Source organism: Apaloderma vittatum, unplaced genomic scaffold, assembly GCF_000703405.1.
Source record: "Apaloderma vittatum isolate BGI_N311 unplaced genomic scaffold, ASM70340v1 scaffold9738, whole genome shotgun sequence".
Lineage (NCBI taxonomy): Eukaryota > Metazoa > Chordata > Aves > Trogoniformes > Trogonidae > Apaloderma > Apaloderma vittatum.
The window spans coordinates 33,587-47,989 of NW_009729074.1; the positions used below are offsets into that span (position 1 = coordinate 33,587).

The 14,403-nt window shown below is 39.5% G+C and overlaps 1 protein-coding gene across 1 annotated transcript in view; it reads left to right on the forward strand.

The window, feature by feature from the left end:
* Positions 1 to 8,167: 8,167 nt before the first annotated feature.
* The window catches only part of LOC104277627 (ubiquitin-conjugating enzyme E2 E2), a gene marked incomplete at its 5' end in the record, with an annotated part of 41,807 nt that continues 35,571 nt past the window's right edge, over positions 8,168 to 14,403 (forward strand). The window contains one exon of the mRNA XM_009874317.1: positions 8,168 to 8,300. Within this exon, the coding sequence (XP_009872619.1) occupies positions 8,168 to 8,300 (133 nt within the window). The remainder of the gene's footprint in view (positions 8,301 to 14,403) is intronic.

Below are 14,403 nucleotides of genomic sequence, written 5' to 3' on the forward strand. Positions count from 1 at the left end.
TCTATTCCTTTTTTGTGGTGGTTTTTTTTTTTCGTAATTTATGTTTTCCTCTTGTGCTACTATATGTCTACAAATCACACTTGATGTAATATAGCATATAGGCAAATCAGACATAAATATTTTATCATCTTTAAACTATATAATCCATTTCTAGTGGTATAGAAGTGCTGGAACTGCAGTTAGTGGAATTACTTTAAAAGAAAAAGAAAGAAAAGGTGTGGCAGAAGGGGATCAAGCCCATAGATGTATAACATAAGGCAAACGATTGTTTCTGGCACTGAGCAAGGAGAGCCTCTGTGAAGGGTTTTATGTAATTTTGTTCAGCTGAACAAAGTAGAGAATACTTAACAAAATTGCCATTTTTAAAATCTCATTGTGAATACTCAGCATGCTGTGATCATACACTGTGTAATGGTGTTTGCAGTGAATAAATTGCTGTAGATACTATAATATAAATAACTGTTTTGTGCATTAAGAAGCAGTTCTCTTCATGATGGTTTCTATCTCAGGAATGCTCTGAAGACAGGACTTTAGAGAATAAAAGCATCGACATACTCTTTGAATAATACCAGTCTTCTAAAGTGCCAGGATACTTTTAATAGTTTTTAGCAGTATTATTTATATGTGAATAATAAAATTAACTGATATTCACTTTGGTCTTAATCTGTTTGCTATTTTTTACTGTGGCCAAAACTTATTAATTTTAAACGCACCACAGCTTCAGCAGCTTCAGCTAATAATTTTTAATGGCTCCAGTGACAGGAGAGTAGAGAGAGTTAATCACAGAAAAAGAAGGATTTGGCTCAGACAGATTTTCAGCGCACTGACCTGCTGTGCCGTGCGTTTGCTGCAGGCGAGTGGCAGGAAGCCCCAGAGTTAAACTGCACAGTGCTTGGGGTGATAAATGGGCCTTTAGAAACACCTTGTGAAAACTAGAGAAGATTCATGGTGAAAAAAATTCCATACCCTCCTGAATTGAGTCCCTCTCAGGACACATAAGAAGCAATAGCTTGTGGTGTCCTGTAATATGTTGCTGCTCTTTTGACAGCTCATTGGGATCCGTTTTCCCAGATAGTCTTCCAGTTGCGTTTACCACAAACATATCGATTCCAAAGTGTAGATGAAGATGGTAGGGGGCTTCAGTAAAAAGCAGTTGATAAAAAGCAGGATATAACCACTCTGAAGAAATTGTATCATGAGTCAGAAAAATGTCTTAATATCTTCCTTCTCTTAGTGCTTGCCTATCAGTGCTTTTTTTTCTAAAGTTCTAATGGTCTTGATCAGAAAACGAGAAGAAGTGCAAGAAAGTCTGATCCAATTTTTTCAGTTGCCTTCTCTCACTGTAATGGGAACTAAGGGGTGCAAGGGATTTGTTTGAAGTTTCTCTTTCTGCCAAAGCTCTTCTGAGTGAGAAGTGGCCCAGTCACTTCACCCTCAGTTTCCATTATGAATAGTTAAGACTAATGAAAAATACCTACTCAAAAATCATGCTTACTTCATCTAATTATGCTGATATTCCAACATATGTAAGATATAAATTCCCAGTAATATTGCAGGGTGACCAAAAATTCGGGATCTAGCATAGATTTTTGAGTGTTAGATCACAAGAACCCAATCTTTTTCACTGCATATAGTGTCTAGTTAAAGTAAAAGAATCAACTCTCCTAAAATGTATGTATATTGTTAATTTTCTTAGAATAATTCAGATTTGGCCCTCAGATTCAATGCTGAAAAATTTCTAACTGTGGTGTAGAAAATAGTGAGTAAGAACCATGAACATCTTCCAGTATTTTGATAATGGCATTCTTTACACCATCTGCATGGAGGAATTGAGATGAAGATAAATTTAAAAAAAAAAAAAAAAAATTTTAGGAGTTCTCAGCAGCTTTTCAGGAAAAAAAAAAGGAAATGAAGAAAAAGTGATACATTCCAAGGCACAAATCTGAGCAGGGTTTATTTCTTGATGAAAGTTTAAGTCATCAATATTATAGCCAAACTAAGCACTTATCTCTAATTCTGTAGGGGTTTATTTCTTTAATTGTACTTTGATTTCACTTCTTGGAGACTAGCCTGCTAATTTTATTCACAGCACACAACTGTGCCCATTGCCCCAGGCAGTCTCAGTGCTCACTGCTTTCTCTTTGTTTTTGTTTTGTAGAAATGTATTCCTTTGGCTGCTGTGGCAACTGTTTATTACATACATTTATAAAAGTACCTACCGATATCGCTATAGCATCTGGGTAGGCAGCTGTGACTCCCTTTTCCCTTCCCGACGCTACCGTTGCTGCAGCACCCACTCTCCTTGCTCTTCATTTTCTGCCTCTAAAGAAGGGCAACAGCGAAGGAAAGAAACAAAATTAGTAACTGCTGTACTTGAATAAAATCCCATCTGCAGAGTTTTCCACCCCCTTCTCCTTTCTGGAGAAGGATGCAGACTAACAGGATGTGTTGATGGCTGTTGATGAGAGAAAAAGAAAGGGGATGTTAGAGGGAGGAGGATCTGCATGTACCTGAAGAGAAGGATCCACCATGAAGAAGGAGCACTGGGAAAGCAGGGCTGAGAGCTACAGGTGCTCAAGGGGCTGTGACGCCAGTGCTTTTCAGTGGCACTAGTTTTGCATTTTGTTGAACAGGGCTGGGCTGGGTACGTAGGTGGGTCTGAGTCACCTGGTGATATTTGCATCAGCTTAGCTCCTGCTGATTTGCTTCTTCCCAGCCTGAGGTTATCCAGCAGTTGCTTTGCCAGCACAGCGCCATTGCTGGTCTCGTGGCTGTCCCCAGGCCCCGATCTGTGGTACACACGAAAGCAACGCTTTCGCTTAGGACTAGTTTTGGTACTGGCACCATATTCAAAACAAAGAGCAGAGATATGTACTGGGTTTATTTTAATGAGGCTTTGTCTGAGCTTCTTAAGAGGCATAGCTCACTGAAAACTGTATCTGTAGTCTTCTGTTTTGTCACATCCATCTTCTTCCCTCACCAGCTGTGTGCTTAAATTATTTTTCCAATCTTCCAATACTTTCATATCCACTTTGCCCTTTCGGCAACTGGCTTCCCAGAAGCATTCACAGAGGGCAGCCAGAGGCAGGATCTGCTCCACATCTAACTGTTAGATGTGTAAGAAACAGGACCACAAGAAAGCGTGTTGTATGTCTTATAAATTGAGATAATTCTGTGGTGAACTTCTCCCTCTGAGGGGAATGTCTTAAATAGTAAAGTCAAGGCTCCAGGTAATGAAAGGAAAGGTCTTGACTATATCCATTCTTTGTGCTGTCATGTGTTACTAAAGGTAGCTGAGAGGGTTTGCATCCTCCATGGACTGCACCTAGCACAGGAGTGCCCCAGTTCTGATGTGTGTTTCTGTGTGCTAAGGCAATTCAGAGTGGGTAATGCAGTAACAAGAACGAATTACCATAGACAATGCCATGGAAGTTGAGTTCATGAACAAAGTTAGTATAATATCCCGGCCCTGCTTCATTCTGACCTGCTGTAGAGGATGAGGATGAAAATGAACATAAACTCACCCAGTCAAGGAGAATCTTTCTTTCTGTGTCCTGAGGAACAGGAAGGCCTCCCAGCCGCTTCGCTTTCCTGTTTTATTTGGCGCGATCGCTTGCCCCGACTCACCGTTAGTGTGTCAGAACTGGAAGGCAATTTAAGTTACAATTTCTTTTCTTCTTTGGTTGGTGCCTTTCCATCATGTTAAAAAGAGTACAGTCATGCCTTAAATGTGGATGTCAGCAAGATTCAGACGCCAAGAACGGAAGGGAAGACATTGAACTAGTCCTTATTTTTTACACTATAAGGATATGCTTCCTCAGTTGGAGGCATTGGGGAAGCAGGGGATCCCTCATCAAGAAACAAAAGTTAGATTAGGAAATAGTAATATTATTTTAACTAATTTATTCCAAATGGCTTGTGAGATACTTTTGTTTCTTTTAATTTCTCCATTTTTACTTTTTTGGATTATTCTCTGGAGGGAGCCGGTTAGCATGGTGCTGATAACACCAAGGTCGTGGGTTTGATTCCCATTTGGTCCCCATGTCTTGCCTGATCTAGTTGAGAGGTGGTGTCCCTGCCCATGACAGGGAGGTTGGATTAAATGATCTCTAAGGTCCCTTCCAGCCTAGGCCATTCTATGATTCTAAGTTCACACCTCTCATAAAACTAAAAATCAACTGTATTTTTGTAACTTCTCCAGATAGGTTTTCATCTGGTATATCTGATAGATGCTGTTTTCATGCAACTCTCCAAATACATCATTTTAAATTTAATATTTCAGGATATTCTAAATGCAGGCACAGCCTGGTGCTTATAATGGATTATACTGGACAGGCAGTTCTTAGGTACACTACTTTCAGGGGTCTGCCTGCCTAAAACATATTGAGGGAATAGGAAGTACTCAGTGCGTTAAGCCCACTTAGAGGAAAACGAATTCAGTTATAGTAGTGTTTAAAGTATTTTGCTACTAACTGTAACATGTGCATATGTTACACCTGCAAGTACACATGTGGGAAACAGTGGCAGAACTAAAATACATGAAGAGAGGCAATGGACAGTGAAATACAAAGGAGATCATTTTACACTGTTTGACTCCTTTGTCCTGAATTCCATAGCCCCATACAGATGTCCTTCTGGAGGAGGAAGAAGCCTGGCTCCATGTCCACCCACCCCAGCTCTGCCAGTGAGCAGAGCCTCCCTCACAGGTACACCAGGCAATAAATAGTCTGCACAGTGTCTGGTCAGCTCTAGGAGAAGAATGGCAGCAGCAAGCTAGCTCTGGACAAGCCATTCATGACCTCAGGTCTCCAAGGTCTTCATGCTCAGCTGCACCTCCTCGGTCAGATGTTCCAAGTTCCACCTACGAGATCAGGCTGGAAACGTGGGGAGGGCTAGCTCCAGCACTGCGGGCTCCTTGTGAGGCTTCCCGAGGGGTTCATCCTGCCAGTTTGCTAGGCTTCCAGCATCGGGGCTCAAACTGGGAGTCCACATTGCTGGTCTGAGAGCAGGTCTGCTGTCTTTCTCCTCACCACCTTACCTTTAGAGTTCAGCCGCTTGCACCCAGAGCGGCCACAGCCACCGTCATTTCTCCCCCGGAGCTGCGCGGTCGGTGCAGCAGCGGGTCAGTAGCAGGCAGCGCGTGTACGGGTCAGCTGAGTTCAAGACAGATTTAGTCTGCCCTTTGCCGAGCGGGTGCACATCTGAGTCTGCCCTTCCAAAGATAACAAAACTTCAGGCACCGAGATGTTCGGTCTGCTTGCTTTGAGTTCTGCGGTTTGGTTGCCAGTAACATTAATAGAGCTGGAATATAAATCATACTGAATGTAAAACATTTGGGCTTCAGTGTGCCGGGCAGATATCCATGTAGAGAGAAGGGCAATTAAATCCTCTTGCATTATAAACCTTATAGAATAAGGCTCTGGCTGAAGTCTTGCACATATGGGAATTTTCTCTGGTGAAGCCTGACGAGTCGTTGTTCTGGTTGCCAATAACGTGGATAAATAAAAGGCTTTACAATTAGGAAAGAAGGAAAACAACCTGTCAAACGTCTCCTGTTATTAATGTGTGAATGAAAAAAATGTCAGGCTTCTGCATGCTGGTGCCCCTAATACCAGCTGTTGCCTGTGCGCGTGGGTTGGTGTTGTGGGTCGGTTTTACACGGGCTGAGCAGCCCTGCTGCCAGCAAGCGCTCCAACAGGCAGCGTCGGTAACAGCAGTCTTCCCACACTCCATACAATTCAAGCTATTCTTCAAATTAATAATAATACTTAATAAAGCTTCATCTCTCATTTGCAAAGAAAACCGTCAATTAATGTTAATCAGCGTCCTCAGAATGCCATCAGGCTGGGCTTGTAGCTGGACGTGCCGAAACAGTTCAACTGGCAGATGGAGCACTTTCCAACTATTCTAATTAACGACTGCTCATTTCAAATGTTAATGCAATTAAATAAATAGGCAAAACAAATAAAAATAATACAGGTTATGAAAATTTCACTAACAGAAAGAGTTTTGATCAAAACAGTGAGCCTCACTCAAACCCCAAAAAGGGCCCAGCCATCCCCACCTGGCTAAATAAGGTTTAAAAAAGACAGGCCTTGCTTTTATTCCTTGCTGTTTCCAACCATTTCTCTGGGATCAACATTTATAACCTTTATAACCATTTTAACCTGCTGACATCAACTGATTCATCACCTCTCCAAGTACTAGAACATTTTTCTGCAGAAAATGGGAAAGGATTTCCTTCACATATTACGGGCTTTTTTTTGTGTATTTACACTTCCCCTGCTTCTTGCCTTTTCTTTTTGAACTAATTGACAGTTGTTTTTTTTAAAGGTTTTATTTTCTGTGAAGCTTGTATTCCATAGCACTGATGCAGGACCACATTCATTTGGGCTTATAAAAAGTTCAATTAGCCCCTTAATGCCTAGTTCAGTCACAATTAAACCTTCCCTGTTGACTCAGGATTGGTCGTTCTAAAGGCGGTGGAGATGTTTTTAATTATTCATTCTCTGGTTTGTTTCTTACAGCAGTCTCAGCAGTGCTTTATTATTAAAAGGTTAATGCAAACTGAGAACTGGGTAAATTAAATTTGTTTGGCAGCTAGCAACCTATGTATTACAGACCCTGTGAAATATGGATGGCAACACTTCTGCTATTGTGACACTTAAAAAGCCGGATTTTATCTTTAAAACAACTGCTAGTTTTGTTACTATGGCAGATAGAAAATGAATGTTCCATAATGTTATAGTCTCTGTAACCCATATTTGTTAAGAAAGCACGTAGTTTAGAAAGCCAAGAAGCATTAAGAGCTATTATAGAAAATTGATGTAGGTTCCATGACTAATGAAGTACACTGCGCAGTGCTAAGTCATGCAGTTGTATGCAGGGAATCATGCAGTCGGAAGTTTTAATGAGGGGAGCCCAAGGAATTTCAGGTGAATGAGGGTTTTATTAACTTTCAGTGAACAAAATGAATAGTTGAGCAGTGAACATGACATGATGTCGTATAATAATTGTATGCCTTGGGTACATTGTGAGGCGTGGAGCATAGCCAAAAGCTTTCATCTTTTCTACACACAGGGTTATTTCACAAACCCCTGCATGCTGTGGAAATCTTTATTGTGAACACAACGAGAAATGTTTCACAAGAAACGCCTTAAGACAATACCGCATCACTTATTTGAAATACCTACCAGCAGTGCCTTCCTCTGAAAAATATTAATCAAATGTCTAGAAGTCACCATTGCAATTGATCCTCATTAAAATTCAGTTCCTGTGTCAGTGACTGGTATCAGCAGGCTGTGAACTGAAAGGAAGTCTTCATATTCCTTAAGAGGCCACTCTGAGTAAAATATGTATTTCTGTGGACAAGCTTTATGGTGTATGAAAGGAATCTGTGTTGGCTTTTGGAAGAGTCGTGTCCAAGAACTTTACTAGTTTTTAATTTGATTTTGTCAGGAACTGACAGTGTGGGTGAGAGATTTTCCTTGTTTCACATATAGGGTTGTGTTCTGTACATTTTAAATATTGTTGCAGTACTTTATTTTGAAACAAGCACTTTAAATTATAATCCACCAGTTTAACCTGCTTCCTGTTTATGATATTTTTAAGATAGGGTAAGGACTGCAGAGCAAAGAAGCCTTCTTTCTTAGTGACCAAAGGCATTAAGTTAGTACCTTGGAAAGTGCAGCTGCAAGGTCGTTTGTACCCTGCTCGGCCTTTAGTACAGTCTGTGCTGTATAATAATGTGGGCAATTATACCGCTACTGACTGATGAGGTAGGTGGATGAGGAGGTGGGTGAAAATAGGATCGCTTGTGAGGCGAGACGGTGACAAGACATCTCAGCGAAGTCCCTGTATCCTTGCACTGTAAATACTTCACATCTGTCCACTAAAATATTTGAGATAAGGCAGTTGGATTTTTTCTGTGCTTATTTGAATAATTTATAATGTGAGTTTAATACTTCTTCCTGGCTGAATATATCACTTCGCTGACAGAGCTTAGGACACCAGTTACATGTTTTATCCAGGACTAAATGAACGTGATACACAATTTTAACTTTTAGTGCTATTGCAAAACCAGCAGTACCACTAATAGAGTATAACTAATGCAGTATATTTTTGATTGTATGTGGTTATTATGTTATATTTTTGTTTTCTATTTTAGTGCTGGACCCAAAGGAGACAACATTTATGAGTGGAGGTCAACTATACTGGGGCCTCCAGGGTCTGTATATGAAGGTGGAGTTTTCTTCCTTGACATTACCTTTTCACCGGACTATCCTTTTAAACCACCTAAGGTTAGTAGGAGGATATTAACAGTCTGATAGGAATCCTCTCCTTGTGATATTTTTTTATGTGTATGTTGGTATATCATTGTAGGATCAAATATAAAACTCTCAAGGCAATAATGAATATTTAAACCGAGTATTTGGGTGGAAAGAATTTTAATAACTGACTAAAATTTGCCTGCATGTTGCCAGTATAGCTGGATGGATATGGATTTATTTAGCAAATGATTGCATAATTTCCAGCAGTTGTTTGATTTGGATTTATTTCTAATCTGAAAGCATTTATGTTTGAGTTGCACCCTTTATCAGCATCTGAAGATACTTAATCTTTACTGTTGACCCATAGCATTCACAGGGATCTGTGGCAGTCTGACAAAAGTATGCACTTTTTGTACTACCCTCTATACTTCTACAGATGTAAGATTTACTGTTGTTCATGAAAGTTATAAGAAATTGCTTTGCATCAGTTTTCTGGAAGAATGTGGAAATACTGCAGCAAAGGCAAGAAAGTGGAGTGAAAGACAGAGATTTACAGAATTCCTTGCAGATTCATTTTCTAATACTGTCAGTAATGTCCCTAACCACAAATGTGGAACTGTACCAGTAACAAAAAGGTAGCAGATCATTACCATGATCAAGTAGGCTCAGAATGTCAAACAGGAAAAATCTAGTAATTATGAAGACTGAAAAATACAGAAATGGGATGAAATACAATAGTGCAGTGTCATTGATTACCAGTAGAAATAATTGCTGAGGGAGAGTGTCAAAATGGAGCGTTATTGGGTGATCACAGGATTATTACAAACCACCCATTTAGTGCCTCTATAAAAAAGGCAAATACACTAAGATGCATCCTCTGCTATTGCCTGTAGAGATAAGGAATTACCAATGTCATGTACAAGACACCTGTGAGACCTTTTCTCAAAGACTGAGTGCAATTCTTAACACACATGTTCACTAAGAGGCGCAGAAACGGAAAATTTGCCCTGCAGGGCTGTTAATAGAATAAAATAAATTGGTAGGCCTGTTTTATATGAAACAAAGTGAAAAGGGGTGAATTGCCCACCTTACTAGTGTGGAGAATGAGGGTCTGGAACAGCGTCCTGGGAGGAGCTGTAGGAGTAAAAATATTTACCTACTTTTTGACACATTTGTGAAAGTGTTGGTATGCAGTGCTGGTCTATAATAGAAGGGTATTGTATTAAAAGAGAAAGTAGCTGATTCCTGCTTGAGTACCATGAGTATGCTGTTGAAAGAGAAGTATTTATAAACAGATTTTTAATGCCACAGTAATAATGTTTATAGTGGCTAACATTGATGTTATCAGTTTTAAAAAAGAATGAGAGGTGTGAATTCAAATCACGTGTCATTCTGTAAATTGGACTTTCCCGGACAGGGACCTAGAAATGGGTCAGCAGAGCGGTATGAGAGATGGTCTAACTTTGTTCCCACTTGTAGTGCTCCAGTTTAGGGAAGCTTTGAGGTCACTGACAAGTCTTACAAGGGTTGTACACCTTGCTGTCTGCACATTTTCTCATTTAGGTAACTGTGATTACATGATGAAGAAAGAATTTATAACTTCTCCTTCAGTTAGTTAAAGCTTTGGGTACACAGAGTTGGGTCAACGCCCTGGCCTTTCTACCTCCCTCTCAGCCCACACCAGTCCAGGCTTCTTACTTGCTGCACAAGATCCATCCTGACAGGCTCCTCTCGTTTGCTTCTTTACCTGCCTTAGATTGTTCGTGGTAGTTGTAATGTAGGGGTTACATTCCATCCCCCAGCAAATTAAAATTATATTATTTAAGGGATATTGACCCATCCACTAAATGGATTTATTGAGTGTAAAATAGAACTTGAAGTTCTGTCAGAGATCCAGACCTAACATATGAAGAACTAGATCTGAAATAGAAGTTGGAAAGATATCTTTTGTCATTCTCACTGTTAAATCTGTGAGTCTGGAGGCAGTAGCAATCCTTTTAAAACAGAAAGTGAAGGTCTAGTTTGCTGTTTCACGATGAGGTAAAGACTTTTTCAGTCCACGCTCCATTGTGTTTGGCGGCTGTGTTATTTTGAGGCATGAGTTATGCAGCTGTGCATTGCTTACTAATGAAATATCAAGCAAAGAGGTGGTTCTTGTCCTGCTCTGTAATATTTTTGTCTACCTTTATCTTGATGCCAGTTGTCGTTGTAAGAAGTGTGTACATATGAATCCTATGAAAACGTACTACTTGATAAAGGATGAGAGAGTTGATGTTGCCGTATTGTATTACTAACAGGCCACTATTTAAGATGAAGGAAATTGTTACCTGTAAGGAACTAATGAGTACATGTGCACAGGGGACTAATGTCAGGTGTAACTGACTGTCGCTGGCATATTTTGTACACGTGGGTTGTTACTCTATTCACTTCAGCCACTGTTGTAAATGACTCCTGTTTTTAGTCCTGCTGTAGGATCTCCCACACTGTTGCTAATTCATTACACCTATTTTCCAGACCCTATGAAGCTGATTCATAGGTAAAATAGTTAGGGAAATCCCTTGAATAAAGCAATGTGGGAAGATGATTGCTTGTCATAAGGTGCTGCCAATCAGTATTGCTGGGAAATGGTGGTTAAATATATTTTCCACACACTTATTTCTAGCAAAAGACAGGTAGTGAGTACATGGAGCATAACATATGGCCTCACAGTATGGTGCTATCTGTGTCACTGGGTGTTGACATCTCTCCTACTTCACCTCAAGATTTGTGATATTTGGTGCTGTTCTCAAAATCATCCGTCCTAGGAATATGGGAATAGATAATCTTGGATATTTTTTCTAAGTATAGTTTCCACTTCTTATGGCTCTATGATCTTAAAAAGTCTGGAGATAAAGCACAAGACTGTGGAAGGTACTGAGAAATACTTAAAATGTGTTCCTGAGTGTTGCCAAGATCGCCTCCCTATAAGTACAGAGCAGAAAGGGTCTAATTCACATTTCTCGCTATGACTGAATTCATACATTACTCCTGAGATTTCTGTGGGCCATTTTCATCTCTCTTTTACTATGAAGTAAGGAAACATTTAAATGAGTACTGTCAAAATTGATCTTCCAAAAATGTGACCACAGAAGACCTGGGAAGAAACAGAAACTGTATTTCTCAAATGCAATTACTTGACCCAGCCTGAGGTTCCAAAGGCAGATGTCCATGTCACATAACAGTTACTGTTAAAGGGCTTAATGCAAAGTGTATTAAAATCTGCAGAAAGATTTCCACAATCCCTTTTCCTTATCTATTCTCAGACGTTGTGCACTCTGTTATTGTGCACGTGTATGTTCCACGTGGATTTTGGGAAGGCTCAAATATTTTTTTTAAAAAGGAAAATATATTGGAAGTGGGTTCTGGATAAATGTCTTTAATTTTTATTATTATAATTAAAATACATTTGTGGTGTAACCATTGTCTGGTTTGCATTATACAAAGTTTTCAGTATTATCTAAAGGATCCAGATTCCTTCTACAAACACTGTTGATTCCTCTTCTGATCATTGGGCACTCTGCTGCATATTGAAAAACATTAATTAAAATAAAATTAAACATCTGAGACCACATTTGCACATGAGGAAAAGATGTTTGACCTATATTTGTTTATTTACATTTGTTCTAGATAGCTAACCTGCTTTCCCACCTTTTCTTTATCTGGTAAAAGAATCTGAATGACTTATTCATTCAAGATTTGTTTAGACATACACAAAAAAAGCATCTATTCAAAACTTTCATGTTTATGTATTTCTTCAGGTTTTGCACCTTTGCAGCCTTCTACATCACATTCTCTTAAAATTTTAAAGTTTCATCTCTATTCTTTACATCCTCTAATTATACTGTATAGTCCAGTTCACATTCCTAGTTTTGCATAGCCAGGCATCACTGCTGTCAGGTTTCCCTTCCCATCTGCACCAACTCATCTTTACCTTACAGGTCCACAGTTTTCTTTTTGTCTGCCCTTACCTGTCAGTGTCTATGTAAACTTAAGACATAAGCATAGTATCAAATTAAGTTATTCTTCACCAAAATAGACTATACCATGTGGTAAGTCAGAGTATAGTTTGCTTTTATAATATTAAAACTTTTTCCCCTTTGAAGTAAGTCTGTTTCAGTCTTTCAACCTTGTCTCATGCCTTGAAACTGGATTCCAGACTTTCCGAGCCAGAGGTCACCGACCTTTCAACTCTGCTTTCCTTTTAAATCAATGGCATCTGGCTTCACTCACGACTTAGCACACTCATGCAGAGGAAGGAGTTGTCCTCCCCCAGAAAAGTCTATGTGTGACTGATGCAGCCTGAGGAGGAGTGATGGAGGGCCATCCCAGCCTAACTCCGATTTATCTCTACAACCAGAGAAACACAATTTTTAGAACAGCTCATCTGAGAACTGACAAATTAGCTCTGGCTTTCTGGGAGGCTCTAATCAATTAAAAGTATTTCCTCGCCTCCACTGTGAGGAGGCTTTGGTAGCACTGCGGAAATTAGCTGAGCACTCAGTTGGCTGAGTCAGCAAAAAAGCTCTTTTCAGCTGCATCTTAAGTATCACATTGGTTTTAGGAGATGCCAGGCAGAAGGAAGGTACAGAACAGACAAAGCAAGGCATAGATGGGGATGTGATCTCATTTTCTGTTAAAGGCCAGATACTGATGAGGCTTCGGTCTTGGTCACAAGGTGAAGTTTCACTGCAGCCCCAAAATACTGCATCTCACTTGTAGTGCAATGGGCTGAAGAATAGAGAAAGCTGTGCCCTGTTCAGAGCAGCCACTTAAAAAAATGAATAAAAATGCTTAGATGGCCTGCCAAGGAAATAACCTTACATTTCTCCAGTGCCTTAATGACCCCTCAACCTTTTTTCAAAAATACCTTTGAGATTTCTTTTTCCTACTAACTATCTTCCTTTCATCCTTAATGGATTCAGACAGCTCACCCCTTGGCTTTAACAAAGGAAAGTGCTCTCTCTTGCTCCATGTCTTTCTTTGGGGTATTGAATGGGATGTATAGCTATGCATAAATAGATGTCTCTTGAGGGGGGTGTCTGTGGGTGCATGTTTATGTGTGTGTATATATATACGCACATACATGTATGTGAATAGGGGGTATCACATCTTCCAGTCAGCCTGATCTGACAGAAAGAATTTCAGCTCAATTTCTGTCCTCAGTGCACATAAGAAATGGGTGAATTCCCCAAGTATGCAAACTTTTGATCAGAAATCCTTTAAAGTTTAACCACCACAACCAATTTAATGCTGCATCTTTATGTACACTGTTGTCACTGAAGGATGGGCAGTAATTTCATTATCCTGCATACTGTCCCTCTGGAGCAGGAAGCCTTGGCAAGTCAGGAAGCCATACCAGGATCTTTCATACAGGTGTTTGTATAAAGAAGAATGCTGTTCAAGAGAACTCTTCCCCCAGGAATTCCCACTGCAGTGGTGTCTGCATTTTCATCAGGAATAATCTTTATTAATAACTTATACTCTCATATTTGACTGCATTCAGTCTATTACAGTGTCAATTCAATTTAGCTGTAGCTGATACAATATGGATATATCTATCATTATCCTAGTACTCTGCTAGCTTTATTTTTGAATTTGAGTGATTTATAAAATCTCTTAATCCCAACTCTACAATTAATCTTGCTAGGGACTTTAATCTCAGCTGACTGAAAGGTTCACAGGACTTGAAAGCTGTGATATGCTAAATCACCTCTAAATCAAAATTAAAATAACAGAAAACTCCATTTCCTGCCTGTAAATCTCATACATCTATTGACTGACTGAAAAATTGTTCTCAGCATTTGAAAGCTTAGCTGTTTTAGATCAGCTGCTCAACTGTAAGGAGAATCTTTTTTCCTTTATAAATATAATGCACAGAGTCTATAGAATCTGGTCTTAATGATAGTATTAAGCATCTCTTTAACTTTTTATATGTAATTGTTATATAACGCTAATCTCTATTCCACTAAGTGTGGAATCCTTGTCCTGTGGTACAAACTTTCTACCTATTTCATAAATTCAGCCTCATGTACAAGGAGTGGTTTATCTGTGCTTCCACTCTACTTCATACTTATTTAATATGTGATTGCTGTTA